The sequence below is a fragment of the Stigmatopora nigra genome, chromosome 4 (assembly GCF_051989575.1).
Source record: "Stigmatopora nigra isolate UIUO_SnigA chromosome 4, RoL_Snig_1.1, whole genome shotgun sequence".
Classification (NCBI taxonomy): Eukaryota; Metazoa; Chordata; class Actinopteri; order Syngnathiformes; family Syngnathidae; genus Stigmatopora; species Stigmatopora nigra.
Window position 1 is genome coordinate 19291771 of NC_135511.1, and position 23429 is coordinate 19315199.

The window sequence follows — 23429 nt, forward strand, 5'->3', positions numbered from 1 at the left end:
GGTTCCCTCACGAGTCGATTGAAAGGCAAGCAGACGACGCCGGCGACGTCACGTCCGCGCCCACCTGACGCGAAAAGGCGGAAGCTCGGTCTGGCAACCATCGTTCGCTTTCTCTCTCTCTCTCTCTCGATAAGGAATCCGCGTGACATGACGGGCGTTCATCTGGACCCGAGTCGGGCTCCGGTGGCCTTCGGGCGCCTAGCCATCCCTGAGCTCTTCGCCCGGCTGGTGGAACCCGACGCCGCCGAGAGGCTGCGCGCCCTCGCGTCCCTCTGCGACGTCACGCACGACCCGGAGAGACTTTACCAGGTGGTCAGTGAAGGTAAAATGGAGCGAGCCGTACACCAGCCACAACAACCGGGGGGCCCCCCGGTTTCCCGAGTCACACAAAGCCATTTGTTCCATGTTCGTGCGCTTCTCCCCTCGAAACACTAGATGGAGCCAGTTTGGCCATGTGCTACGTACGGCATATTCCTAGTGTGAGAAGTTTGCTCGAGTGATCTCCAACCCAAATCGAGCAAATACCTAATCCTTCCCCCTTCTTTAGATTTCAACTAGCGGCGTAGGTTGACACTATCACGTGGCCCACTCCAGTGGGAGAAGGCAAATATGGGCAAATTAGCACGAACCCCGCTTAATACCGCTAACGCCGCTAACGCCGCTAACGCCGCCTTACAAAATGTCCAAGTGCCGTGGCCTGCCGTCCGAGAATTAGCCACACTCCGTTCACTGGCTCTCAAGGGTTTCTGGACCAGTTGGAGGTTCTGTTGAAGGACCTGGATCCGGCCGTGAGGACCAGAACCTGCGAACTGCTGCATCTCATCACCAGTCACAACATCGGAAGGTGGGCGTCGCCAAACGTGCCCGTCGTCTGCCCCGGGCGAACGTACGGTCGGCCCGGGACGAGAAAGCCACGCCGGACGCAAAGGCTGGGACTCGGGGTCAAACGTTGACCCCAAGTGACCAGCTGGCTCACCTGCGCCCCCAGACAAGCCCTCCTGTGCTCGCCCCTACTGGCCCGTCTTTCTCAGCTGCTGGACGACCCGTCGCCCGTTTGCAGAACGCGAGCCCACCGCGTGATGAACAGCTTGGCGCTGCTGCCCGCGGGTAAGCCACGGCTGGAAACGGAGGCGTGAAAAGGCCATCCGGTCAAGCAAAGAAAATGGGCAATTCATCCGATCCAAATGAGCAAAGAAAATGGGGCATTTTTGTTGTTGTTGTTGTTGTTGTTGTTGCGGCAGGCGCCAACGCCCTCCAGGCTCTGGTTCCCAAGCTCATGCTCAAGCTGGAGGATGAGCAGGAGGAGAAGGAAGAGGAGGTGCAGGCTCTCTTGCTGTCCACCCTCAGCTGCTGCTCGCGACTGGACGCCCGACCGGCGCTGACCCACCGCGGCGTCACCCTCATCGGACGCAAGCTCTCGCACGCCTGCTCCCACATCCGGAGAGAGGCGGCGGGAGCCATGATGGCGCTCAGGTGGGTCACCCGGCGGGACCGCCCGTGTCCGGCGGCGCCGCCGCCGCCCTTAACCAGAGCGCCGCCCCGCCAGCGTTCCCGTGGAGGGCAAACGTCAGGTGTGCGAGGCCGGCGTGCTCCCCGTCCTGGCCGACCTGCTGCGGGACCGGGACGTGGACGTGCAGGCCAACGCGGCGGGCGCCATCATGAACACGGCCGTCATCACCACAGGTGGCGTGGCCGCCGACTAGCGACTGGGAAGGAGGCCGGACACTTCTAGCCACGTCTCCCTTCTCTGCTCCCCCAGGTAAGCATCAGTGCTTGGAGCTGGACGTCCTCCCGGTCCTGCTGCAACTCCTGTCGCATCGCGAGGCGGACGGCCAAGAGGAGCGGCGGCGCAAGGCCCTGGTCCTCTACTCGCTGCGAGCGCTCACCTCCTTGGCCGAGGCCCCCGACGGGCGCCGCCGTCTGCTGCTCCGCCTGCCGCTGCTGGTGGGGAGGAGCGAGGCGCCCGAGGAGGACCCCGACATCCGCCGGGCCGCTTGGACGGCCGTCAACGTGGTCACCTGGACGCCCTGACCCGGCCCGCGGGACTCTCTGCCGAGCGCGCCCTTGTGTCCCAAAAAGTGCCATCTGCCGTCTCTCTCTGTTTTGCATTTGGACCTTTAACCCGTCAGTGTGTGCGCTGGATTAAAAAGACAAGAAAATGGCAAGAAAAAAAAAGTGCATCCGCGAGCCAAAAGCAAAAGTGACGCTTGATAGAGCGCCCTCTAAGCCACCCCCGAGGCGACGACTAATGGACTGCTCCGTGCCTATAAAGAGGCGGGCTTTGACGAGGGAGCGCAGAGGTTGGCCGACTGACCGAGCGACCAACCGACCGACCGGCTGCCGAGTCGTACGCGGGATGCCCTTTGCGCGCGTGGACGCAGGAGGTAAGAAGGACTCGCCTTTGGTCGCACGCCATTGACGGATTCACTTCAACTGGGACGCCGTGACGTGATGAGTAGGCGCACCGGGCTTGACGTCGGGCGGCTGGGATTTAAGAGGAAAAGGCCATGGATTTTGCGTGACGCGCGCTCAAAGTCGGGCCGCCCATGGCGAGATGGTCATGGGATGGTCATGGGATGGTCATGGGCCGGTCATGGGCCAGGAAAGAAGCGCCAAATAGACCAAGAAGACTTCATGGTGGCTGACAAGTGGTCTGCCGTTGCTTATCTGTGAGAGCAGCCAGAGGAGTGTGTGTACGTGTAATGAGTGTGTGTGTGTGTTCAGGTTTGGATGCACAGGCAGGAATGAGGTCACGAGTGCATTTGGCACCCAAAATGATTGGAGTAGTACTGGAATGTTAAGTCGCTGACTACATTGACACATCATTGACAACCACTGCCCCCAAACACACACACACACACTGTTCTCATGGCTACAAGTCGTCACATGACTTTCTCTCAGGTAACACCTTTATTTTTTCTTTATCTTTGACATGGCACACTCAGCCAAAAGCGTCGTTCCGCGAGTACGCCAGCCGGCCGACTCCGCCGTCTATCACCCGGCCGTGAGGCGTGGGCGCCGGCCGCCGTGTGCGCCGCCCAGATAAAGCAGGATGGGGCCGGCGGGAGGGGGTGGGGGTCCCGGGCAGCGCTCTGGCCCACCACGCAAATGTTTTTGCCGTCGTACTCCGATGTGAAAGGGGACGTTTGAGAAATGTACAGCCAGTTTCCGGGTGAATTTCCACGTGTTTTGGCCTGGAACCTGGCTTTCTTCTTTCTTTCTTTGCGTGTAAATGAGTCAGCGGTCGGTGGTAGTAGCGGTCAGGCGAGGGCCTTGAGACGGGGGACCTTCTGACAATGCTTTCAATTCACAACTTGATCTTTGGAGACTTCTTGTCCCCTTCTTTGCCGTCCAGCCGAGCAACAACATTCCCGGCGGCCGACCCTCGCCCCACGTGAGCCAACTCGGGTCTGCCTATACCAGTGCCCCCCCCCCCCCCCCCCCCATTGGCGCCTTGTGAGGAGGACACTTCCATCTGGCTCTGCTTCTCCATCCCCAAAATAGGCCCATCCAAGGCTAGAAATGACTGGCAGCGTGCACTCCATCGCTCACCATTGTTTTCTTGTTATCTGCAGGCGTTCCCGGGAGACAGCCGCTCGCCTTCGGCGGCGGCGCAATGACGCCAACAAAGGTAACGAAAGAATTGCGTGGGCCGCCGGCGTTAGGCCGCCCGTCACCGTACGGGCCTCAGAGGCGTCAGACGTCCCCGGGCAGCATTGTGTCGCAACGGGGCACGCCGGGATCCCCCGCCGCCATCGTGGTGAGCCAGCGGCTATGGTTTGGAAAGGCTCGGCCGGCGGTCCTGACGCCCGTGCCCCCTCAGGCCCGCCTGGACGACGGCGGCGTGATGCTGTACAAGGACTTGGCGGCGCTCCCCAGGGACAAGGCCATCTTGGACATCGAGAGGCCGGACCTGATGACGTACCGGCCTCGCCGCGAGGGAGGCCCGCCGGAGGAGGCGGTGAGTGTGCGCCGCTTTCACCCGTCAGCTCTCGGTGAAAACCAGCCACTCCCCCAATGGCCCGCTCGCTCGCTCCCTGCCTCGGCCGGCTTTGACACATTTTCCCCATTTCTCCGTTTGTGTCTCCCGGTGTGGCGCCTTTCCATTGGACGCACGCTGGCCACGCCCACCACGCCCGCCTGTTCAACTTTGGCTGTGGACCTTCCTAGGAGCGGGGAGCGCGGCCCCAGAAAGGCGCAGAGAGGACGACGGCGACGCGGACGACGACCACGCGGACGACGGCCACGCGGACTCCCGCCACCACGCGGCACTTCCACAGGCCCGGTAAATATGTCCCCGAGGCCGGCGACCCGTTAACGTCATTGGCCGGTCGGAGCCGCTTTCAAATCCGCCGTGACCTTTTGGACCTTTCAGCCAACGGACGCCACCTCTACAAGAAGCCGCCCATTTACAGGAGAGGTGAGCGGTCGGGAGCCGTCCGCGCGGCGGCGGCGACGAGCTGACGACGCGCCCGTCGGCCCAAGTAGGCGCGGCCCCGTCGGCGCTCCCCGCGGGAAAGCGCCTGATCATCCAGCGGTCCAAGTTTCCCGCCGCTCGGCGTCCGGATCCCGACGCGCCTTCCAAGATGGAGACGGAGCGCTGGCCCTGCCCCCCGTCCTCCGCCGTCTTGGGTACCCGTCTTTCTCTTGGCCGCTTTGAAATAGGCGTCCCACGCCATTATATACCTCTTTTTCCTTTCTTCCCGCCCTGGAAACGCCTCAAAGCGTTCCAACGGGGGGGATAGCTTTCACGTTCCCAAGTGAGCCGCATTTGAGGAAATTCCGGTCAAGGCATTTGTTCCTTCCTTTAGAGCAGGAGAAGGCCAGCCGCAGAAGTGGGCGTCAGCCGGAGGAAGAGGACGAGGACAAGGACGAGGAGGACCCAAGTCTGTTTTGGCCGGAACTGGCAAAGGTGGGCGGGGCGCTCTTCCGCCGTGGCGGCCGTGCTCCGCCCACTTGCCCCTCCCTCACTTGCCCTTTCATTCAGATCGGCTGCAATTTGGGAAAGATGATCCTCCGGTCGGACGGCGTTCCCGGGAGGACCGTCGTCCTCCCGGACGGCGGCCCGCCCGCGGGTAGCGCGGCCACCCGCCTTCGCTCCATGTTTTACGACCAGTAGGACCGTGGTTCATTGCGCGGACGATCAAATGAGATCAAATGAGATCAACTTTGTGTTTGTCCAAAGCTTACGCTGAGCTTTAGTTGAAAAAAATAGAGATATTTCACCATTCAAATGGAGGATTGTGCTTTTGTTTGACAAAGGGTTCAATACGCCTGGCTGGAGTGGAAAAAAAAGGGGGCAAAGAATAAATTAAAGGGTGCTTGGGCCAGCAGAGAAGCTCCCCTAACCCACGCGGGCGGCCTTGCTCAGGCGGCCGCTTTGCTCTCCCATTCCTGCACAAAGGTCACAAACGCGCACAAGCACATCTTTGTCAATCCACAGCGCCCAGTGGCAGTGGCCAGTGGCCAGTGAAGGAGAAGCAGTCGGGCGGCCCCACCTTCCTCCCGTGGAACAGCTTCCCGTCCTCCCACGGAGGACCTCTCGCCGTGGCCGAGCTCCTGACGGACGCCGCGCGACGCAGGAGAGGCTTCAGCAGACTGGCCTGCCGGACCGCCACCGTCAAAGGAAATATTCAAGATGGCGTGCGTGAAGACCGAGGCGTTACGGCTGTGGCGTGCCGGGCCGGCCACTAAGGCGCGCAGGAATGAAAAAGGAAAGAAATGACTCACCTGCGCCCGTTCGCCGCACACGGCCAGCGAGCGTCTGAAGGACCGGCGTGGGTTCCCGTCGCCGGCCCACGCCGGGTCGCCATCGGAAGCGGCCACTCCGCCGCCCCTCCCGCCCGCCAGTTCCAACTTCTGAACGCCACGCGGCGCCGGCCCGGGCCGTCCGCCAGTGCACCTTTTCTAGAGTTGTAAAATGACCGAGGAGGCGCACTAAACAGAGGTCGATACCGATGACAAGTCAGGACTGTGTGAAATTGGCAAGGTGATTTTTGGCCCGAATTCCGAGCCTCGTCATTTTTATTTGTCAGCACAATTTCACGTTGGCTTGATGATGCTTCGTATGCGGAACCACATATCAACTAGACCCCCCCCCCCCCCTCGTCGTCGTCGTCCTGGTTCGTGCCTTCAGTGCAATCGACGGCGATAGACGTCCAATTCTATGGCTCTTGCCGTCAATTTAAAGGAGGTGGTCACGAGTGACGGTCCAAACAGTTGCGAGTGACGTTATGAATGAACGTTATCGTATACATTGCCGTCCATTCAAACGTGGTCCCGTTGATTTTGGGAGAGGCTGGCGCGATGGAACCGCCATCCAGGCGCCACAATCCCGTTTCCAATCGTATGCCTTCCGCCGAGCACGCCATCCATATTCATTTTTTCATTGACGACAAAAGAAAGCAACCAAATACTCGCTGAGCGCGTGTGAGTGATGCTTTAAAATCACATGATCGACCACACGGAACTTATTTAGGACCCTGGAGGGCCCCCCCCCCCCCCCCCCCCACCAATGTATCATGCGTGACCTTGAGAAACCTTTTTTCCCCCTCTAGGCCAAGGAAATTCTGACTAAGGAGTCCAACGTCCAGGAGGTGAGAGCACTTTAAACACCACGGGTTACCCATACCGGCACGCCGCGCCACAACCGAGCCATTAACGCCCCGGTGGCGGCGGCGTCGGCGGTGGTGACGGACGGCAGAGATGGAAGGAGGCGGGATTGATGGGGGCGGGGTTGTTGGCTTGCCTACCTTCAGGTGCGATGCCCGGTGACGGTGTGCGGCGATGTGCACGGCCAGTTCCACGACCTGATGGAGCTCTTCAAGATTGGCGGCAAGTCCCCCGACACCAACTACCTGTTCATGGGCGACTACGTGGACAGAGGCTACTACTCGGTGGAGACGGTCACGCTGCTCGTCACGCTAAAGGTCCGTCCGTCCGGCCGGCCGGCCACCCCATCAAAAGTCGCAATGCCACTTGCTGAGTCTTGTTTCGCTTTCCAAGCACATTCAAGAAGATAGGCGTCAAGCGATGCAATGTGTTTTGCGCTAAGCTAAACCGTCTGTGCCCCCATCTCGGGCCCTTTTGCCCGGCATTCCCAAGAGAACTAAAGGGTGTGCGTTTGGCGTTCAGGTGCGCTTTCAGGAGCGGATCACCATCCTGCGAGGCAACCACGAATCCCGGCAGATCACGCAAGTCTACGGCTTCTACGACGAGTGCCTGAGGAAGTACGGCAACGCCAACGTGTGGAAGTACTTCACAGACCTGTTTGACTACCTGCCGCTCACGGCTCTGGTCGACGGGCAGGTGGGTGGCGCCGGGCGGGCGCCGGCCGGGCCCCGCCCGCGCTCGGCCGCCCAGCGTGTGTGTGTGGGGGAGCGCGTGCACGTCATCGTCATTTGCTCCTCCCCCTAGATCTTCTGTCTCCACGGAGGCCTGTCGCCTTCTATTGACACCCTGGACCACATACGCGCTTTGGACCGCCTGCAGGAGGTTCCGCACGAGGTAGGTGGGCGCGCAAGTGCGCTTTGGGCCTTTTTTTTGTTTGTTCTGCCTTAATTGAACAAGTGCGCTTCCTGGCCCTCGGCAGGGCCCGATGTGTGACCTGCTGTGGTCGGACCCCGACGACCGCGGCGGCTGGGGCATCTCCCCACGAGGCGCGGGCTACACTTTTGGTCAGGACATCTCCGAAACCTTCAACCACGCCAACGGCTTGACGTTGGTGTCCCGCGCCCATCAGCTGGTCATGGAGGTACCTCTCGAAATGTCTATACTTTGGTCCGATTGGTGGATATTTTTGGGGGGGGGGGGGTAAGTTTCCATGGTGATGGAGAGCGCCGGCGGCAGCCCTGCCTGTTGCTAGACGACCAAGTGCCACGTAGAGCCTACCGGCGGGCAATAGTGCCTAAAAATAGAATTGTCTCCAAAATGGACTACACGCGCAAATTTTGGATGATTTTCTTTTGGGCCAATAAAAATTCTACTTTTTTTGGGGTCCCCTATCCCCCTCCCCAATGGTTTGCAAGATGATTGTATCCTAGTGATGTGTGTTAAGTGTGGGTTGTGCCGCAGGGCTACAATTGGGGCCACGACAAGAACGTGGTGACCATTTTCAGTGCGCCCAACTACTGCTACCGCTGCGGGAACCAGGCAGCCATCATGGAACTGGATGACACCCTCAAGTACTCTTTGTACGTCCGCGCGGCTCGTCTACGGGTCAATGTGAAAAGTGGGCCAAAGCTAACGCTTTTTGCTTGCCCTCTTGCATCCGCAGCCTTCAGTTTGACCCGGCCCCTCGTCGCGGCGAGCCCCACGTGACCAGACGCACTCCCGACTACTTCCTGTGAATGTTGGACGCCGTCCCCGCCGACCTCCCGCCCCATTACTGTCCCGAGGAGAAAACCGATTGGCTGAAAACATCCCCGAGATCATGTTAGCGCGCCCTTCCCTGGCCTCGCCCCGCCCCCATCACCCCCCCCCCCCCTCCACACACACACACACACACACTCAGTGTTTCCACTCTGCGTTTCCACTCTGCTGTTGTTAAAGCTGTGCTACACGTGCAACTAAGATGTTACTTTGTTTTTTTTTTTTCTTCTGTTCATGACATCTTTTAAGACATAATAAAACTTCCAAGGTGGACCAAATGTGCCATATTCTGATCCTTTCTCCCACTTCTGCTTTTTTTTTTTTAATCCTTGCTTCTCTGGTCAACCCATCACCAATGTTTGATCCACATATACCCCCCCCCCCTCCCATGCCCCCCCCCCTCCTGTTTGAAACAAAAAGACGACAAATAAAAGAAAAAGTTTGCTTCAGTAGTCCCGATGTGAGTTTTAGCTGCAGCGCTACTCATTCAATCAGCATCTATATCCTGTCATTTGAGACCACAACACAACTATCAAATAAATTGTCCTGTTGACAAAGTCAAAAATGTCTGCCTTCCTTTTTTTTCCCCACACCAATCATTCTTGATGCACAATGGATATTTTCAACACTCTAATCGATTGCTCTCTTAAATGTTAGCCGACTCCAATCCAATTTGTCCGTGGCTTTGTGATGCGCGTCCTTTCCGTTGACGTCGCCGTCGGAATGGCGGCGTGTGGCGACACCCGTTGCTCAGCAACGGTTCCCTCACGAGTCGATTGAAAGGCAAGCAGACGACGCCGGCGACGTCACGTCCGCGCCCACCTGACGCGAAAAGGCGGAAGCTCGGTCTGGCAACCATCGTTCGCTTTCTCTCTCTCTCTCTCTCGATAAGGAATCCGCGTGACATGACGGGCGTTCATCTGGACCCGAGTCGGGCTCCGGTGGCCTTCGGGCGCCTAGCCATCCCTGAGCTCTTCGCCCGGCTGGTGGAACCCGACGCCGCCGAGAGGCTGCGCGCCCTCGCGTCCCTCTGCGACGTCACGCACGACCCGGAGAGACTTTACCAGGTGGTCAGTGAAGGTAAAATGGAGCGAGCCGTACACCAGCCACAACAACCGGGGGGCCCCCCGGTTTCCCGAGTCACACAAAGCCATTTGTTCCATGTTCGTGCGCTTCTCCCCTCGAAACACTAGATGGAGCCAGTTTGGCCATGTGCTACGTACGGCATATTCCTAGTGTGAGAAGTTTGCTCGAGTGATCTCCAACCCAAATCGAGCAAATACCTAATCCTTCCCCCTTCTTTAGATTTCAACTAGCGGCGTAGGTTGACACTATCACGTGGCCCACTCCAGTGGGAGAAGGCAAATATGGGCAAATTAGCACGAACCCCGCTTAATACCGCTAACGCCGCTAACGCCGCTAACGCCGCCTTACAAAATGTCCAAGTGCCGTGGCCTGCCGTCCGAGAATTAGCCACACTCCGTTCACTGGCTCTCAAGGGTTTCTGGACCAGTTGGAGGTTCTGTTGAAGGACCTGGATCCGGCCGTGAGGACCAGAACCTGCGAACTGCTGCATCTCATCACCAGTCACAACATCGGAAGGTGGGCGTCGCCAAACGTGCCCGTCGTCTGCCCCGGGCGAACGTACGGTCGGCCCGGGACGAGAAAGCCACGCCGGACGCAAAGGCTGGGACTCGGGGTCAAACGTTGACCCCAAGTGACCAGCTGGCTCACCTGCGCCCCCAGACAAGCCCTCCTGTGCTCGCCCCTACTGGCCCGTCTTTCTCAGCTGCTGGACGACCCGTCGCCCGTTTGCAGAACGCGAGCCCACCGCGTGATGAACAGCTTGGCGCTGCTGCCCGCGGGTAAGCCACGGCTGGAAACGGAGGCGTGAAAAGGCCATCCGGTCAAGCAAAGAAAATGGGCAATTCATCCGATCCAAATGAGCAAAGAAAATGGGGCATTTTTGTTGTTGTTGTTGTTGTTGTTGTTGCGGCAGGCGCCAACGCCCTCCAGGCTCTGGTTCCCAAGCTCATGCTCAAGCTGGAGGATGAGCAGGAGGAGAAGGAAGAGGAGGTGCAGGCTCTCTTGCTGTCCACCCTCAGCTGCTGCTCGCGACTGGACGCCCGACCGGCGCTGACCCACCGCGGCGTCACCCTCATCGGACGCAAGCTCTCGCACGCCTGCTCCCACATCCGGAGAGAGGCGGCGGGAGCCATGATGGCGCTCAGGTGGGTCACCCGGCGGGACCGCCCGTGTCCGGCGGCGCCGCCGCCGCCCTTAACCAGAGCGCCGCCCCGCCAGCGTTCCCGTGGAGGGCAAACGTCAGGTGTGCGAGGCCGGCGTGCTCCCCGTCCTGGCCGACCTGCTGCGGGACCGGGACGTGGACGTGCAGGCCAACGCGGCGGGCGCCATCATGAACACGGCCGTCATCACCACAGGTGGCGTGGCCGCCGACTAGCGACTGGGAAGGAGGCCGGACACTTCTAGCCACGTCTCCCTTCTCTGCTCCCCCAGGTAAGCATCAGTGCTTGGAGCTGGACGTCCTCCCGGTCCTGCTGCAACTCCTGTCGCATCGCGAGGCGGACGGCCAAGAGGAGCGGCGGCGCAAGGCCCTGGTCCTCTACTCGCTGCGAGCGCTCACCTCCTTGGCCGAGGCCCCCGACGGGCGCCGCCGTCTGCTGCTCCGCCTGCCGCTGCTGGTGGGGAGGAGCGAGGCGCCCGAGGAGGACCCCGACATCCGCCGGGCCGCTTGGACGGCCGTCAACGTGGTCACCTGGACGCCCTGACCCGGCCCGCGGGACTCTCTGCCGAGCGCGCCCTTGTGTCCCAAAAAGTGCCATCTGCCGTCTCTCTCTGTTTTGCATTTGGACCTTTAACCCGTCAGTGTGTGCGCTGGATTAAAAAGACAAGAAAATGGCAAGAAAAAAAAAGTGCATCCGCGAGCCAAAAGCAAAAGTGACGCTTGATAGAGCGCCCTCTAAGCCACCCCCGAGGCGACGACTAATGGACTGCTCCGTGCCTATAAAGAGGCGGGCTTTGACGAGGGAGCGCAGAGGTTGGCCGACTGACCGAGCGACCAACCGACCGACCGGCTGCCGAGTCGTACGCGGGATGCCCTTTGCGCGCGTGGACGCAGGAGGTAAGAAGGACTCGCCTTTGGTCGCACGCCATTGACGGATTCACTTCAACTGGGACGCCGTGACGTGATGAGTAGGCGCACCGGGCTTGACGTCGGGCGGCTGGGATTTAAGAGGAAAAGGCCATGGATTTTGCGTGACGCGCGCTCAAAGTCGGGCCGCCCATGGCGAGATGGTCATGGGATGGTCATGGGATGGTCATGGGCCGGTCATGGGCCAGGAAAGAAGCGCCAAATAGACCAAGAAGACTTCATGGTGGCTGACAAGTGGTCTGCCGTTGCTTATCTGTGAGAGCAGCCAGAGGAGTGTGTGTACGTGTAATGAGTGTGTGTGTGTGTTCAGGTTTGGATGCACAGGCAGGAATGAGGTCACGAGTGCATTTGGCACCCAAAATGATTGGAGTAGTACTGGAATGTTAAGTCGCTGACTACATTGACACATCATTGACAACCACTGCCCCCAAACACACACACACACACTGTTCTCATGGCTACAAGTCGTCACATGACTTTCTCTCAGGTAACACCTTTATTTTTTCTTTATCTTTGACATGGCACACTCAGCCAAAAGCGTCGTTCCGCGAGTACGCCAGCCGGCCGACTCCGCCGTCTATCACCCGGCCGTGAGGCGTGGGCGCCGGCCGCCGTGTGCGCCGCCCAGATAAAGCAGGATGGGGCCGGCGGGAGGGGGTGGGGGTCCCGGGCAGCGCTCTGGCCCACCACGCAAATGTTTTTGCCGTCGTACTCCGATGTGAAAGGGGACGTTTGAGAAATGTACAGCCAGTTTCCGGGTGAATTTCCACGTGTTTTGGCCTGGAACCTGGCTTTCTTCTTTCTTTCTTTGCGTGTAAATGAGTCAGCGGTCGGTGGTAGTAGCGGTCAGGCGAGGGCCTTGAGACGGGGGACCTTCTGACAATGCTTTCAATTCACAACTTGATCTTTGGAGACTTCTTGTCCCCTTCTTTGCCGTCCAGCCGAGCAACAACATTCCCGGCGGCCGACCCTCGCCCCACGTGAGCCAACTCGGGTCTGCCTATACCAGTGCCCCCCCCCCCCCCCCCCCATTGGCGCCTTGTGAGGAGGACACTTCCATCTGGCTCTGCTTCTCCATCCCCAAAATAGGCCCATCCAAGGCTAGAAATGACTGGCAGCGTGCACTCCATCGCTCACCATTGTTTTCTTGTTATCTGCAGGCGTTCCCGGGAGACAGCCGCTCGCCTTCGGCGGCGGCGCAATGACGCCAACAAAGGTAACGAAAGAATTGCGTGGGCCGCCGGCGTTAGGCCGCCCGTCACCGTACGGGCCTCAGAGGCGTCAGACGTCCCCGGGCAGCATTGTGTCGCAACGGGGCACGCCGGGATCCCCCGCCGCCATCGTGGTGAGCCAGCGGCTATGGTTTGGAAAGGCTCGGCCGGCGGTCCTGACGCCCGTGCCCCCTCAGGCCCGCCTGGACGACGGCGGCGTGATGCTGTACAAGGACTTGGCGGCGCTCCCCAGGGACAAGGCCATCTTGGACATCGAGAGGCCGGACCTGATGACGTACCGGCCTCGCCGCGAGGGAGGCCCGCCGGAGGAGGCGGTGAGTGTGCGCCGCTTTCACCCGTCAGCTCTCGGTGAAAACCAGCCACTCCCCCAATGGCCCGCTCGCTCGCTCCCTGCCTCGGCCGGCTTTGACACATTTTCCCCATTTCTCCGTTTGTGTCTCCCGGTGTGGCGCCTTTCCATTGGACGCACGCTGGCCACGCCCACCACGCCCGCCTGTTCAACTTTGGCTGTGGACCTTCCTAGGAGCGGGGAGCGCGGCCCCAGAAAGGCGCAGAGAGGACGACGGCGACGCGGACGACGACCACGCGGACGACGGCCACGCGGACTCCCGCCACCACGCGGCACTTCCACAGGCCCGGTAAATATGTCCCCGAGGCCGGCGACCCGTTAACGTCATTGGCCGGTCGGAGCCGCTTTCAAATCCGCCGTGACCTTTTGGACCTTTCAGCCAACGGACGCCACCTCTACAAGAAGCCGCCCATTTACAGGAGAGGTGAGCGGTCGGGAGCCGTCCGCGCGGCGGCGGCGACGAGCTGACGACGCGCCCGTCGGCCCAAGTAGGCGCGGCCCCGTCGGCGCTCCCCGCGGGAAAGCGCCTGATCATCCAGCGGTCCAAGTTTCCCGCCGCTCGGCGTCCGGATCCCGACGCGCCTTCCAAGATGGAGACGGAGCGCTGGCCCTGCCCCCCGTCCTCCGCCGTCTTGGGTACCCGTCTTTCTCTTGGCCGCTTTGAAATAGGCGTCCCACGCCATTATATACCTCTTTTTCCTTTCTTCCCGCCCTGGAAACGCCTCAAAGCGTTCCAACGGGGGGGATAGCTTTCACGTTCCCAAGTGAGCCGCATTTGAGGAAATTCCGGTCAAGGCATTTGTTCCTTCCTTTAGAGCAGGAGAAGGCCAGCCGCAGAAGTGGGCGTCAGCCGGAGGAAGAGGACGAGGACAAGGACGAGGAGGACCCAAGTCTGTTTTGGCCGGAACTGGCAAAGGTGGGCGGGGCGCTCTTCCGCCGTGGCGGCCGTGCTCCGCCCACTTGCCCCTCCCTCACTTGCCCTTTCATTCAGATCGGCTGCAATTTGGGAAAGATGATCCTCCGGTCGGACGGCGTTCCCGGGAGGACCGTCGTCCTCCCGGACGGCGGCCCGCCCGCGGGTAGCGCGGCCACCCGCCTTCGCTCCATGTTTTACGACCAGTAGGACCGTGGTTCATTGCGCGGACGATCAAATGAGATCAAATGAGATCAACTTTGTGTTTGTCCAAAGCTTACGCTGAGCTTTAGTTGAAAAAAATAGAGATATTTCACCATTCAAATGGAGGATTGTGCTTTTGTTTGACAAAGGGTTCAATACGCCTGGCTGGAGTGGAAAAAAAAGGGGGCAAAGAATAAATTAAAGGGTGCTTGGGCCAGCAGAGAAGCTCCCCTAACCCACGCGGGCGGCCTTGCTCAGGCGGCCGCTTTGCTCTCCCATTCCTGCACAAAGGTCACAAACGCGCACAAGCACATCTTTGTCAATCCACAGCGCCCAGTGGCAGTGGCCAGTGGCCAGTGAAGGAGAAGCAGTCGGGCGGCCCCACCTTCCTCCCGTGGAACAGCTTCCCGTCCTCCCACGGAGGACCTCTCGCCGTGGCCGAGCTCCTGACGGACGCCGCGCGACGCAGGAGAGGCTTCAGCAGACTGGCCTGCCGGACCGCCACCGTCAAAGGAAATATTCAAGATGGCGTGCGTGAAGACCGAGGCGTTACGGCTGTGGCGTGCCGGGCCGGCCACTAAGGCGCGCAGGAATGAAAAAGGAAAGAAATGACTCACCTGCGCCCGTTCGCCGCACACGGCCAGCGAGCGTCTGAAGGACCGGCGTGGGTTCCCGTCGCCGGCCCACGCCGGGTCGCCATCGGAAGCGGCCACTCCGCCGCCCCTCCCGCCCGCCAGTTCCAACTTCTGAACGCCACGCGGCGCCGGCCCGGGCCGTCCGCCCGGGACGGCGGCGTTGGCGTAGGTGGCGTCCCCGGAGCCCCGGAGCTGGCCGACGACACGACGGGAGGCTGACGTGAGCCGGACGGAGCCACTCGTCGGACGCGACTCCTACCGTGTGCTCCAGGACCGGGGCGTTGGAGTAGAGCGCTGTCGGCGATGGCGAAGGCGATGGAGGGCCGCCGCGAGATGGCTGCGGCGTGTACGTGTTGAGGGCGCGGCCGCTGAAGACGGAACCATATGGAAGTCAATGCCACGGCCGTTGCGCCATGCCACGTCTGCAAAATTCCTGGATCCCGGCGAGTCCAGGAAAGCTGCCCGTCATTGGGGAAGCTTACCCGTCGCGCGTCTGCTCGTGGAGGAAAGCGGCCGCCGCGTCTTCCAGGAGGCGCGTCCATCGTCGCTTCTCGTCCGCCGAGCCCACCTGCGGACGGCCGGCGGCGCGGTGGACTTTCTGCCGGCGGAAATGGCGACGGAGCCCTACCCGACCGCCCTCACCTCCAGCACGGCCAACTGCTCTCGCTGGCCCGGCGCGCTGAGCGTGATCCTGTGCGGCGGCGGGCCGTCGGGCGCCGCTTTCACCCGGCACCCCCGCAGGCGCAGCTCGTAGTGAGGGGAGGGCGCCGGCCGCCGGCCGCCTTCCTCCTCCTCCTCGTCTTCCTCCTCGTCTTCCTCCTCTTTGGCCGCAAACATGTTGAGGATGCCGGCCTCCACCTGACACAGGAGACTCTGCCACTGACAATTGATGAGCACGCTCAGCACCCCTGCAACAGCACAGCACGGCGGGCCTTTCTTGGAATGAAATGCGGCAAGAGGAGCAAAAAGACCGAGAGCGCCCTCCTCTGACTTGTACAGAGAAGAAAGTCAAAGTGGACCTTTGTTCTGGTGTGGCCGACAGGAAGTCTCTTGCGGCTTTGTGTGCTTCAGGAGGACGCTGGACGGCTGCAAACGGAAGCCGGTTGACAAAAGCCTTGAAATCTACGGCGGCTCAGCTATGTGTATATGTGGCGGCCCCCCTCTTTGACGTCCCGTTGTCGCTCCAAAACATTTGTGGAAGTTAGGCTAGCGCGGCTAGCGCGGCTAGCGCGGCTAGAGCGACTCACCCGGCGGCAGCGCGGAGGGAGTTCCCAGCTATCGGTGTCGGGGCCTCCTCCGCCTCGGACGCTCAGCTCCTCGATGGTCTGCCGGGGAACAAACGGACGGGCGGGGCTCTTAAGTCGGGGGAGCCACCTTTCCTTTTTGGGGGCGAGGGGCGTACCCGGCGCCACTCCTCGGCCTGCCGGTAAGTGGCGTAGCCCAGGACCACGGCGTCTCCCCCCGGCAGCAGCAGCTTGAGGCGGTGGCGGATCTTGCGCCGGCTCTTCAGCTTGTAGAGCGGGCGGCAGCCGCGCAGGCTGAGCTCCAGCTGAGGGAGGAGGTCCCGCACGCACTTGTAGCACTGCGTGCCAAAGAAGAAAACATTCAAACAAGGCCAGGCCAGACTAAAGCCTTGGGCCGGCCAGACTAAAGCCTTGGGCCGGCCAGACTAAAGCCTTGGGCCGGCCAGACTAAAGCCTTGGGCCGGCCAGACTAAAGCCTTGGGCCGGCCAGTCCAGACTAAAGCCTTGGGCCGGGCCACGGCGCCCTTACCAGCAAGGTGTGGTTCCGGATGATGAAGAGCTGCTTGCTCCACTGGCCCAGCCACCTCTTCCTCCACAGGTAGCCGCACAGGCGGGACTCTTGGGGGGCTCGCAGACAAGGCTGGGAGGAACTCCAGCGGATGTAGTGAGCTCTGTCCTTGGCCTTCTCTCTGTCCTCGTCCAAGTCTTCCTCCTCCTCTTCCTCCTCCTCATCCTCTTCCTCCTCCTCCTCCTCCTCCCGTTCGCCGTACGACTCGTAGTAACTGCTCTCCGACTCCCGGTTCTCGGCGGGGCGGCGGGGAGCCCCGGCCCGGTAGGGTCGCGCCTCCTCGTAAGTCTCGTCCTCCCCCTCGCTAGCTCGGGGGGTCTCGTGGTCATTTGGCCCGGCCTGGCCGACCGTCGGGGAAGAAAACAGAAGGCACGCTCACCTTTTGGAAGGCTGCTCATTCAATGGCGGAAGAAACCGTGGACGACGATCGAAACGGATCATTCGGCTCACGTGGCCTTCCAAGGGGCTCCGGCAGAGGGCGCGAAAAGGAAGAAGGAAAAGAAAAAGGAGAGCCCAAAAAGGACAAAAAAAGGCCAGAAAAGAGAGCCCAAAAAGGACAAAAAAAGGCCAGAAAAGAGAGCCCAAAAAGGCCAAAAAGGCCAGAAAAGAAAGCCGCAGTCACGTGGGCCAGACGCCGGCTAATGGAGCGCTTCCTGGATGGCCCGGCACGTAAACATCCCGTCTGTCTCCTCCCAAACCTCAGGAGGACTCTGTCATTAGTGGCAACCTCCCTCCCGAAACCTCCCTCCCTCCATAACCCCCTTCCCTCTCTCCCTCCTTCCCTCCCGCACTTGTCGGAGGCCGGAAAGGGGTCCGTGCCGCTCTCTTTTTGGCCCGCGCCGCTCTCTTTTTGGCCCGCGCCGCTCTCTTTTTGACCCGCGCCGCTCTCTTTTTGGCCCGCGCCCCAGTAACATGACCCGGACTCACCCGGCCTCCGGTCCGGACGGGGGACTCGTCGGCCTTCCGCTCGGACGAGGGGCGGCCCATGACCACGTACTCGGCGTCCTCGGCTGGGGACAAAGCGCGGCCGGGGCTTGAGAAGGCCGCCCCTCTGTTGCGGGGCGGGGCGTGGCTAACCTGGAGCTTCCGGCGTGGGCAGGGACCACAGCAACTCCGAGATGGACTTCTTCTGGGCCTGGGCCACGTAGCTCAAGTTCTCGGAGTCCAGGAGCGACAGGAAGCGCCGCAGGTCCCGCCTCAGCTTGGACAGCGCTGCCACACAAATCCTCAAAGTCAATGTACGGCCGGTGGCTCCGGACGGGATGGTCGGATGGATGGCGCCCGGGAGGAAATCCCGCGGCCCCCCCTGGGGACCGAGAGATGGCGGCGGCGGCGGCGGTCCAAAGCGGACGATAGCGATCTCCACGGCGAGTCCGTGAAGAAGGAAAAAAAAAAGCAGGAAGGAACAGCCTTTCTTTCCTAGACTGATGAAATGTTTTGGCAAGAAATGACAGTCCCAAATTCTCCTCAAAGTCTCGTCAACACTTGGTCTTGTTTTGGAAAGGCTCCGTAGCTTGTCTTGCTCCGCACCTTAACCCTACGGAGCCTTTCCAAAACAAGTCCAATAGAAAAGTCCTGCCTTTTCAGAGCCCTTCCTTTTGCACTTGTACTACTACTTCTACGACTACTACCACCACTACTACTACTTCTACGACTACTACCACCACTACTACTACTTCTACGACTACTACCACCACTACTACTACTTCTACGACTACTTCTACGACTACTACCACCACTACTACTACTTCTACGACTTCTACGACTTCTACGACTACCACTACTACTTTCTTTCTTTCTTTGTTCTTGAAAAAAAAGACAATCGCAGGGTTGGAGAAGAGACTATCGAGTGCTACAAAAGCTCAGCTCTCACAGCAGCGCGCTTTTTTCGTCATAGTTCATAGAAGACACGCGCGCACGTGAACAAGCATAACAACAACAATAATGATAGTAATAATAGCATTATTAGAGTGAGTGAAGTCGCGCTTGTCTCTCTTGATGAAGTGACTAGCTGCACGCCGAGCGCCGCTGAATTGGATGTTGAGTTTCAAAGTGAGCAGGCTCACTCACCTTTCTCTTTTTCTTTCTCTTTTTCTTTCTCTTTCTCCATCGCGTCTCTTTCAGCACATGATGCGCCTTCCTCTCGGTGACGATGACGACGACGAAGACGACGACCAGAACAAATCAGGTCCAAACAAGAGGAGAATGATGGAGGGTGTGTGTGTGTGTGTGGTGGTGGGGGGTGGGGGGGGGGGGGCAAGAGCGTCCAAAAGTCTCCGGTGGTGCGCTCAAGTTGGCCGAGGGGGCGGGGTCAAGTCCCCAACGTCAGAAACGTCACAACGACTCGTCCGTCTCCAAGCCAAATCATCGACACAATACTAGTACTAGTAGTAGTAATATACTATAGTATATGCAACAAACGACGACCATCGAAAATCCATTTCCCCTAACTTGTAAATTCCTTAACCCGGAGCCCTCCCACTCAGGCACCCGGAAAGGAGCTCTCGCGATACTTGACGTGTTTTGCTGGGCGGATGGGGAAGCGAGCGAGCCTTGCGGAAGAGACGGGAGGCTCCCAAGCTAAAGCTAAAGCTAAAGCCAACGACACAAGACAACCTAGCCGCTTTGACACATTTTTACGCTTGGACCGGACACCGGTAAGGTGAGGTAAAAGAAAGGAGGGGGGAAAAGCCCCTATTCCCCTTCACAACTTGAAACGAGTGGTAATAGGAAGTTCGCTCTGCTCTACGCTCGTGAGCTCCAGCTGTTAGCCGGCTAGCCGCTTAGCAAAGGTAGCAAAGAGGAGAAGAATTGGAGGATTTTGACGATGAATTGTATGTCACGAGTACGCAAACGGTGTGAAAGATGCGCCTCGACGAAAGTCTTGAGTCAAGGCTCGGTGCTAGTTACTTTAATGGCTGACATTTTCTCACTTTGACTTTCCTTGCCTTGCCTTTTTTTCACTCTTTGACTTTTCACCTTTCATGCAGAAATAACGATGAGCACCGCGCCTTCTAACTACTCATCATCGGTGAGACCTCCCGAGCGACCAAACAGCCTCGATTGCAAATGTCTTGACTTTTTTTTTCTCTCCCTTCTCCCTCTTCCCTCTTCCAAGGTGACATGGGAGTGGGCAAGTCGGCTTTGCTGCACCAGTTCACCGAGAAGAAATGGACGCCGTCAACTTCTTTTTGTATTTTGTCCCATTTCAGGCAAAATGGCCTTTGGGGGGCAAAATGGCCTTTGGGGATTTTGGCCACCGAGCGGGCGTGAGTGGACTAGCCAGCGCCAGCCAACGACACCCATTAGGGCCCGTGGTCCGCGGCACCCTTTAGAGGCCCGGCCGGCGTCTGGCTTTAAAAAGTCTTTGGCCGCGGCAAATTGTCGCCGAGCTACATTTGAATTCTCGGGCCCTTTTTTGGACGGCGCCCGCCCAGCGTCCTTTTTGAACCATCCACCCCGGTTTCCGGCCGGGCGAGGCCTACTACAGGGGGTCCGCCGGGGGCCCTCGTGGTCTACCACGTCGGCGGGTAGCGCCGCCGGCCGTCTCCTTCTGCCGCGGCCAATGGACGATGGTCCGTTCTCAATTTTTCGTCCATTTGTGCACAGGTGATCATTTCCATGGGCAACAAAGGCCACCCGGAGGCGCAGTGAGACGTCACGTCGTAGACATTTGAGCGAGGAGAACGGTGAGTCGCCCCCTAAGCTTTGTTTTCTTTTAGCAAAAGGGAGAAAAAAGTTCAAAGATTGAGATGAGTTTTCTTTCCTTTTTACAGAGCGCAAAGTTGCCACAAACAATTGTTTAGCATTTTGATTTTGTGCTGCTTCTTTTTATAAGGTAACGTGTTTTTGCGCCTAGGTCTCTGCTCTTCCTGGAAGCCAGCGCCAAGATGGCCTAAACCTAATCGCCGCGCAAACAAACGGCGAGACGGACGTGATGTGGCGGCGTGGAGGAGGCCAAGCGGGTCTACCGGACCATTCGGGACGGCAGCTTGGACCTGAACGTGGCCGAGTCGGGGGTGCGGCGCAAACCCTCGGCCCCGCATGGGGGGACGCTCAACCGGCCAGAGATGGATGCTGCCTAAGGACCCGCCCAAGGACGGACAGACCGCTTCCTTTGGCCGTAACGGCTCCGTCCACGCCAATGACGTAAGTCGGCAAACGGATTGCTTGTTTTGGCCGTGACGGCTCTGTCCGCGGCAACAGACAAATGAAAATGTCGTGTCTGCGTGCCCTGTCGCAGACGCCGCTACTATCCCGATGATTTGTGTTCATTTTTTTGGTGGCCCAGCAGCTTTACCATCCGGTAGGGGGTGCCATCGACAGACAGATAAAAGTGACTATTTTTCACCCATGGACGGACAGACGGACGTATTCCCTTCGGCCATCGATAAGACAGACGAGGTATGATTAAAATGGATTCCTTTCGCCAACCTTACTCTTGAGCATTTTTATTGACTGCATTTTGAAGAAAAGCAATGAACTTGTTCAATTTTGTACATTTAAACATGAAGCTGACCAAAACAAAACAAAAAAAAAATGCATTAACCCGACACGTCTCCACGGAGACTCGGGGCCCCGGCGCCAAAGTCCAGCCCATCTTTTCACTGGAGACCGTCCCATTCAAGCATTCCCAAGTCTGGCCGGCCTACGCCAGCTGGGTCTCGGTGGCCGGACGCTCCATTTCCTGCTCGTACTCGATCTCCACGTAGGCTCTCTTCTTGCGCACGGCCGAGCCGCCGGCCGTCGCCGGAGACTTGCCTTTCCCGCCGGGCTCCTTCCTCTTCTTGCCCGATTTCTCCCGTTGGCCTTGGTCGTCGTCGGTGGACTCCCCGGACTCCTCGTCGCTGCTCGCCCTCAAGTGGTTCATTTCCTGAAAAAGGCGTGGGTCGGTCAACGTTTGCGGGGCAAACGGCAACGTGCGACTTGGCTTCACACCTCAAAGTCGCTCAGGTCGCTCTCCTCCATCTCGTCGGCGGCGACAAACTCCCTCTTGCCGACGTCCTGAAAGAAAAGCGGCGGTGAGCGGGGTCGGGAAGGCCCGCCCGTGGCGGCGGCGGCGGCGCGCTCCGGCTCTCTGTGTGGCTCACCGGGTGGTCCATCTCCACCTCTCGCTCCGTCTCGCTCTCACTCTCGCTCTCCTCCTCGGCCTCGCTCTCTTCGTCCTGCTGTTGCAGAGCTTTGTCGAAGGCCACGATGGGGAAGTTATAGATGTCGCCGTACTGGAGCGGGAGCAAAAGACGGCGTCAGTAGAGGACGGCGTCAGTGGAGGACGGCGTCAGTGGAGGACGGCGTCAGTAGAAGACGGCGTCAGTAGAGGACGGCGTCAGTAGAGGACGGCGTCAGTAGAGGACGGCGACTCACCGTCCCCTGCTTGAGTCTCTCCAGCAGCTCCTTCTCGATGGCGTTGTCCAACTGGGCCGCCACCAGCGCCTTTTCCTCTCTGCGTTTCTCCCGGCGCTCCACCTTCCGACTCAAGGGCACCAGCTTGCGCCTGACGGGGCAAAAGGTTACACCTTGGCGCTCGGTCGGGCCGGCGGTCTCCCGGATCGGGGGCGTGGGCGGGCCACTCACTTCCTCTTGAGGACCAGCTTGCGCATGCGGATCAGGTACTGCGTAATCTTGGTGAAACGCTGCTTGCATTTGTGAACGATGAAACGGGGCCAGTACAGGAGGTTCTCGTCGATCTGCTCCAGCGCGCTCTCGTAGTTTTTGCTCAGCTTCACCTGCGCAAAGGCATTTCAAAGGGGGGTTTCACATGCAATCTGACTTCCAATTTGGCCTTTTTCTAGACGCCACCCACCTTTTCCCACAATTTGGCGGGGAAGGCCGCCCGCTCAATCACCTTCATGTAGAGGAAGCATTGACCTGGGGGGGGGGGGGGGGGTGGTAGACACGAGGTGAACCTTTTGGACGGGGTCGGCAGACGCGACCGCGTACGTACCTTTCTCCTCCCGGATGGTGGCGTACTGACTGTTTGCCAACGGGCAAGACGAGCGGGTGCACAGGCCCGTGATGTTGAACTCGTTGCGACAGAACCTTTGACTCTTGGTCCTGAAAGTGAAGACCCGTGCGGTTAGCCTCGGTTGTTTTGGGGGGGTGGACTGGAAAGCCGAGGAGGTTGATGAAAACACTCACGTGACTTTGAAGGAGCAGAACTGCCGGTTTCCCAAAATGTCCCAAATCACCTGCGTGGACGGACGACACACGTGAGACGCGACAAAAAGGACACCACCACCACCACCGCCAAGGTGGCGGCGACGACGACAACAACAAACTAACAACAACGATGGCGACTAACCCTAACGGGAGAGAGTATTATTTTATGGAGCAGTTGATTTAAAAAAAAATGATGATAATGAAAGACCGGACCGGGAGCGGAGTTGGGCGACCAGGCTTATAAAAGGTTCAAAAAAAGTAGTCAGTATAAAAAACGTCGGCGTTTTGCGTTCACTCACGTCGTCGTGCTGCATTCTGATTCTTTGTTGGCCCCGACGCTCAAAGTTTCACTCTTCTTCCAGAACAACGTGGGGAAATAAGAGCAGCCGAGAACGAAGGGACTCGAAACGGACGAGTTTGGGCTCACTCAAAGCACATGGACGACGAGAGGAGAGACACCATTCCTGTCCGGACGGACCCAAAACATCGCGAGAGTTGACGCGGCGCCCAAGCGGATGTCGTAGATATCACATGCACAAAGCTAGATGCCCGCCCGCCCGCCGTGCGCGTCGTCACCCTTCCA

The 23429-nt window shown here is 59.4% G+C and overlaps 7 protein-coding genes and 2 long non-coding RNA genes across 18 annotated transcripts; 7 read left to right on the top strand and 2 right to left on the bottom strand.

The window, feature by feature from the left end:
- The first annotated feature begins 42 nt into the window (after positions 1-42).
- LOC144195050 (radial spoke head 14 homolog) lies at positions 43-2355 on the top strand. The gene is made up of 6 exons (XM_077714408.1): positions 43-322; positions 742-844; positions 989-1107; positions 1242-1473; positions 1547-1683; positions 1760-2355. The coding sequence occupies exons 1-6, from the start codon at positions 148-150 to the stop codon at positions 2029-2031; spliced, it is 1038 nt and encodes a 345-aa protein (XP_077570534.1). The 5' UTR covers positions 43-147; the 3' UTR covers positions 2032-2355.
- Positions 2356-2407: 52 nt separating this feature from the next.
- On the top strand, positions 2408-5234 carry LOC144195049 (dematin-like). 5 transcript variants are annotated; one of them, XM_077714402.1, is made up of 8 exons: positions 2408-3394; positions 3576-3760; positions 3824-3961; positions 4171-4285; positions 4376-4420; positions 4489-4632; positions 4726-4912; positions 4988-5234. In XM_077714402.1, the coding sequence occupies exons 1-8, from the start codon at positions 3297-3299 to the stop codon at positions 5117-5119; spliced, it is 1044 nt and encodes a 347-aa protein (XP_077570528.1). In that variant the 5' UTR covers positions 2408-3296; the 3' UTR covers positions 5120-5234. The 5 variants fall into 5 exon arrangements, with proteins under 5 accessions (XP_077570528.1, XP_077570529.1, XP_077570532.1 ...); XM_077714403.1 differs by having other exon boundaries at positions 2409-3394; positions 4817-4912; XM_077714406.1 differs by having other exon boundaries at positions 2411-3394; positions 4812-4912.
- Positions 5235-6496: 1262 nt separating this feature from the next.
- LOC144194970 (serine/threonine-protein phosphatase 2A catalytic subunit beta isoform-like) lies at positions 6497-8935 on the top strand. The gene is made up of 7 exons (XM_077714236.1): positions 6497-6596; positions 6759-6929; positions 7135-7308; positions 7417-7506; positions 7592-7753; positions 8074-8192; positions 8276-8935. Exons 2-7 carry the CDS (start codon positions 6813-6815, stop codon positions 8346-8348), a joined length of 735 nt encoding a protein of 244 aa, XP_077570362.1. The 5' UTR covers positions 6497-6596; positions 6759-6812; the 3' UTR covers positions 8349-8935.
- Positions 8936-9172: 237 nt separating this feature from the next.
- Positions 9173-11483, top strand: LOC144194967 (radial spoke head 14 homolog). Its single transcript, XM_077714234.1, has 6 exons — positions 9173-9450; positions 9870-9972; positions 10117-10235; positions 10370-10601; positions 10675-10811; positions 10888-11483. The coding sequence occupies exons 1-6, from the start codon at positions 9276-9278 to the stop codon at positions 11157-11159; spliced, it is 1038 nt and encodes a 345-aa protein (XP_077570360.1). The 5' UTR covers positions 9173-9275; the 3' UTR covers positions 11160-11483.
- Positions 11484-11535: 52 nt separating this feature from the next.
- LOC144194966 (dematin-like) lies at positions 11536-14361 on the top strand. Of its 4 annotated transcripts, none has more exons than XM_077714230.1 (8): positions 11536-12522; positions 12703-12887; positions 12951-13088; positions 13298-13412; positions 13503-13547; positions 13616-13759; positions 13853-14039; positions 14115-14361. In XM_077714230.1, the coding sequence occupies exons 1-8, from the start codon at positions 12425-12427 to the stop codon at positions 14244-14246; spliced, it is 1044 nt and encodes a 347-aa protein (XP_077570356.1). In that variant the 5' UTR covers positions 11536-12424; the 3' UTR covers positions 14247-14361. The 4 variants fall into 4 exon arrangements, with proteins under 4 accessions (XP_077570356.1, XP_077570357.1, XP_077570359.1 ...); XM_077714231.1 differs by having other exon boundaries at positions 11537-12522; positions 13944-14039; XM_077714232.1 differs by having other exon boundaries at positions 11539-12522; positions 13939-14039.
- Positions 14296-18933, bottom strand: LOC144194965 (actin filament-associated protein 1-like 2). Its single transcript, XM_077714229.1, has 13 exons — positions 18758-18933; positions 17765-17899; positions 17615-17697; positions 16649-17026; positions 16278-16457; positions 16123-16200; positions 15895-15961; positions 15518-15783; positions 15358-15443; positions 15135-15243; positions 14858-15067; positions 14626-14730; positions 14296-14521 (listed from the first exon to the last, which is right to left on the bottom strand). The coding sequence occupies exons 1-13, from the start codon at positions 18795-18797 to the stop codon at positions 14495-14497; spliced, it is 1764 nt and encodes a 587-aa protein (XP_077570355.1). The 5' UTR covers positions 18798-18933; the 3' UTR covers positions 14296-14494.
- A 60-nt stretch (positions 18934-18993) lies between these two features.
- Positions 18994-20645, top strand: LOC144194971 (uncharacterized). 2 transcript variants are annotated; one of them, XR_013326019.1, is made up of 5 exons: positions 18995-19349; positions 19678-19718; positions 19806-20217; positions 20297-20376; positions 20547-20645. It is a non-coding gene; the product is annotated as an uncharacterized LOC144194971 (long non-coding RNA). The 2 variants fall into 2 exon arrangements; XR_013326018.1 differs by having other exon boundaries at positions 18994-19349; positions 19806-20376.
- On the top strand, positions 20644-21125 carry LOC144194972 (uncharacterized). 2 transcript variants are annotated; one of them, XR_013326020.1, is made up of 2 exons: positions 20644-20836; positions 20931-21125. It is a non-coding gene; the product is annotated as an uncharacterized LOC144194972 (long non-coding RNA). The 2 variants fall into 2 exon arrangements; XR_013326021.1 differs by having other exon boundaries at positions 20982-21125.
- Positions 21123-23357, bottom strand: LOC144194969 (protein MAK16 homolog). Its single transcript, XM_077714235.1, has 9 exons — positions 23146-23357; positions 22826-22875; positions 22632-22741; positions 22491-22555; positions 22262-22413; positions 22052-22181; positions 21778-21909; positions 21626-21691; positions 21123-21560 (listed from the first exon to the last, which is right to left on the bottom strand). The coding sequence occupies exons 1-9, from the start codon at positions 23158-23160 to the stop codon at positions 21336-21338; spliced, it is 945 nt and encodes a 314-aa protein (XP_077570361.1). The 5' UTR covers positions 23161-23357; the 3' UTR covers positions 21123-21335.
- Positions 23358-23429: the final 72 nt, after the last annotated feature.

What these genes read in the sequence shown, in the direction of transcription:
- LOC144195050 (XM_077714408.1), top strand. Translation starts at nt 148, where the DNA reads ATGACGGGCGTTCATCTGGACCCGAGTCGGGCTCCGGTGGCCTTCGGG. An exon ending in ACCAGTCACAACATCGGAAG is followed by an intron (nt 845 to 988) that starts GTGGGCGTCGCC and finishes CTGCGCCCCCAG; the next exon opens with ACAAGCCCTCCTGTGCTCGC. An exon ending in CTTGGCGCTGCTGCCCGCGG is followed by an intron (nt 1,108 to 1,241) that starts GTAAGCCACGGC and finishes TTGTTGCGGCAG; the next exon opens with GCGCCAACGCCCTCCAGGCT.
- LOC144195049 (XM_077714402.1), top strand. Translation starts at nt 3,297, where the DNA reads ATGCTTTCAATTCACAACTTGATCTTTGGAGACTTCTTGTCCCCTTCT. An exon ending in GATCCCCCGCCGCCATCGTG is followed by an intron (nt 3,761 to 3,823) that starts GTGAGCCAGCGG and finishes GTGCCCCCTCAG; the next exon opens with GCCCGCCTGGACGACGGCGG. An exon ending in CCCGTCCTCCGCCGTCTTGG is followed by an intron (nt 4,633 to 4,725) that starts GTACCCGTCTTT and finishes AACGCCTCAAAG; the next exon opens with CGTTCCAACGGGGGGGATAG.
- LOC144194970 (XM_077714236.1), top strand. Translation starts at nt 6,813, where the DNA reads ATGGAGCTCTTCAAGATTGGCGGCAAGTCCCCCGACACCAACTACCTG. An exon ending in TGCAGGAGGTTCCGCACGAG is followed by an intron (nt 7,507 to 7,591) that starts GTAGGTGGGCGC and finishes GGCCCTCGGCAG; the next exon opens with GGCCCGATGTGTGACCTGCT. An exon ending in CCCATCAGCTGGTCATGGAG is followed by an intron (nt 7,754 to 8,073) that starts GTACCTCTCGAA and finishes GTTGTGCCGCAG; the next exon opens with GGCTACAATTGGGGCCACGA.
- LOC144194967 (XM_077714234.1), top strand. Translation starts at nt 9,276, where the DNA reads ATGACGGGCGTTCATCTGGACCCGAGTCGGGCTCCGGTGGCCTTCGGG. An exon ending in ACCAGTCACAACATCGGAAG is followed by an intron (nt 9,973 to 10,116) that starts GTGGGCGTCGCC and finishes CTGCGCCCCCAG; the next exon opens with ACAAGCCCTCCTGTGCTCGC. An exon ending in GGAGCCATGATGGCGCTCAG is followed by an intron (nt 10,602 to 10,674) that starts GTGGGTCACCCG and finishes CCGCCCCGCCAG; the next exon opens with CGTTCCCGTGGAGGGCAAAC.
- LOC144194966 (XM_077714230.1), top strand. Translation starts at nt 12,425, where the DNA reads ATGCTTTCAATTCACAACTTGATCTTTGGAGACTTCTTGTCCCCTTCT. An exon ending in GCGGCACTTCCACAGGCCCG is followed by an intron (nt 13,413 to 13,502) that starts GTAAATATGTCC and finishes TGGACCTTTCAG; the next exon opens with CCAACGGACGCCACCTCTAC. An exon ending in GCCGCCCATTTACAGGAGAG is followed by an intron (nt 13,548 to 13,615) that starts GTGAGCGGTCGG and finishes CGGCCCAAGTAG; the next exon opens with GCGCGGCCCCGTCGGCGCTC.
- LOC144194965 (XM_077714229.1), bottom strand. Translation starts at nt 18,797, where the DNA reads ATGGAGAAAGAGAAAGAAAAAGAGAAAGAAAAAGAGAAAG. An exon ending in AGAGAAAGAAAAAGAGAAAG is followed by an intron (nt 17,900 to 18,757) that starts GTGAGTGAGCCT and finishes TTTGTGTGGCAG; the next exon opens with CGCTGTCCAAGCTGAGGCGG. An exon ending in AGCTGTTCCACGGGAGGAAG is followed by an intron (nt 14,522 to 14,625) that starts GTGGGGCCGCCC and finishes ACCTTTGTGCAG; the next exon opens with GAATGGGAGAGCAAAGCGGC.
- LOC144194969 (XM_077714235.1), bottom strand. An exon ending in CACCATCCGGGAGGAGAAAG is followed by an intron (nt 22,556 to 22,631) that starts GTACGTACGCGG and finishes CCCCCCCCCCAG; the next exon opens with GTCAATGCTTCCTCTACATG. An exon ending in AAGCTGGTCCTCAAGAGGAA is followed by an intron (nt 22,182 to 22,261) that starts GTGAGTGGCCCG and finishes TTGCCCCGTCAG; the next exon opens with GCGCAAGCTGGTGCCCTTGA.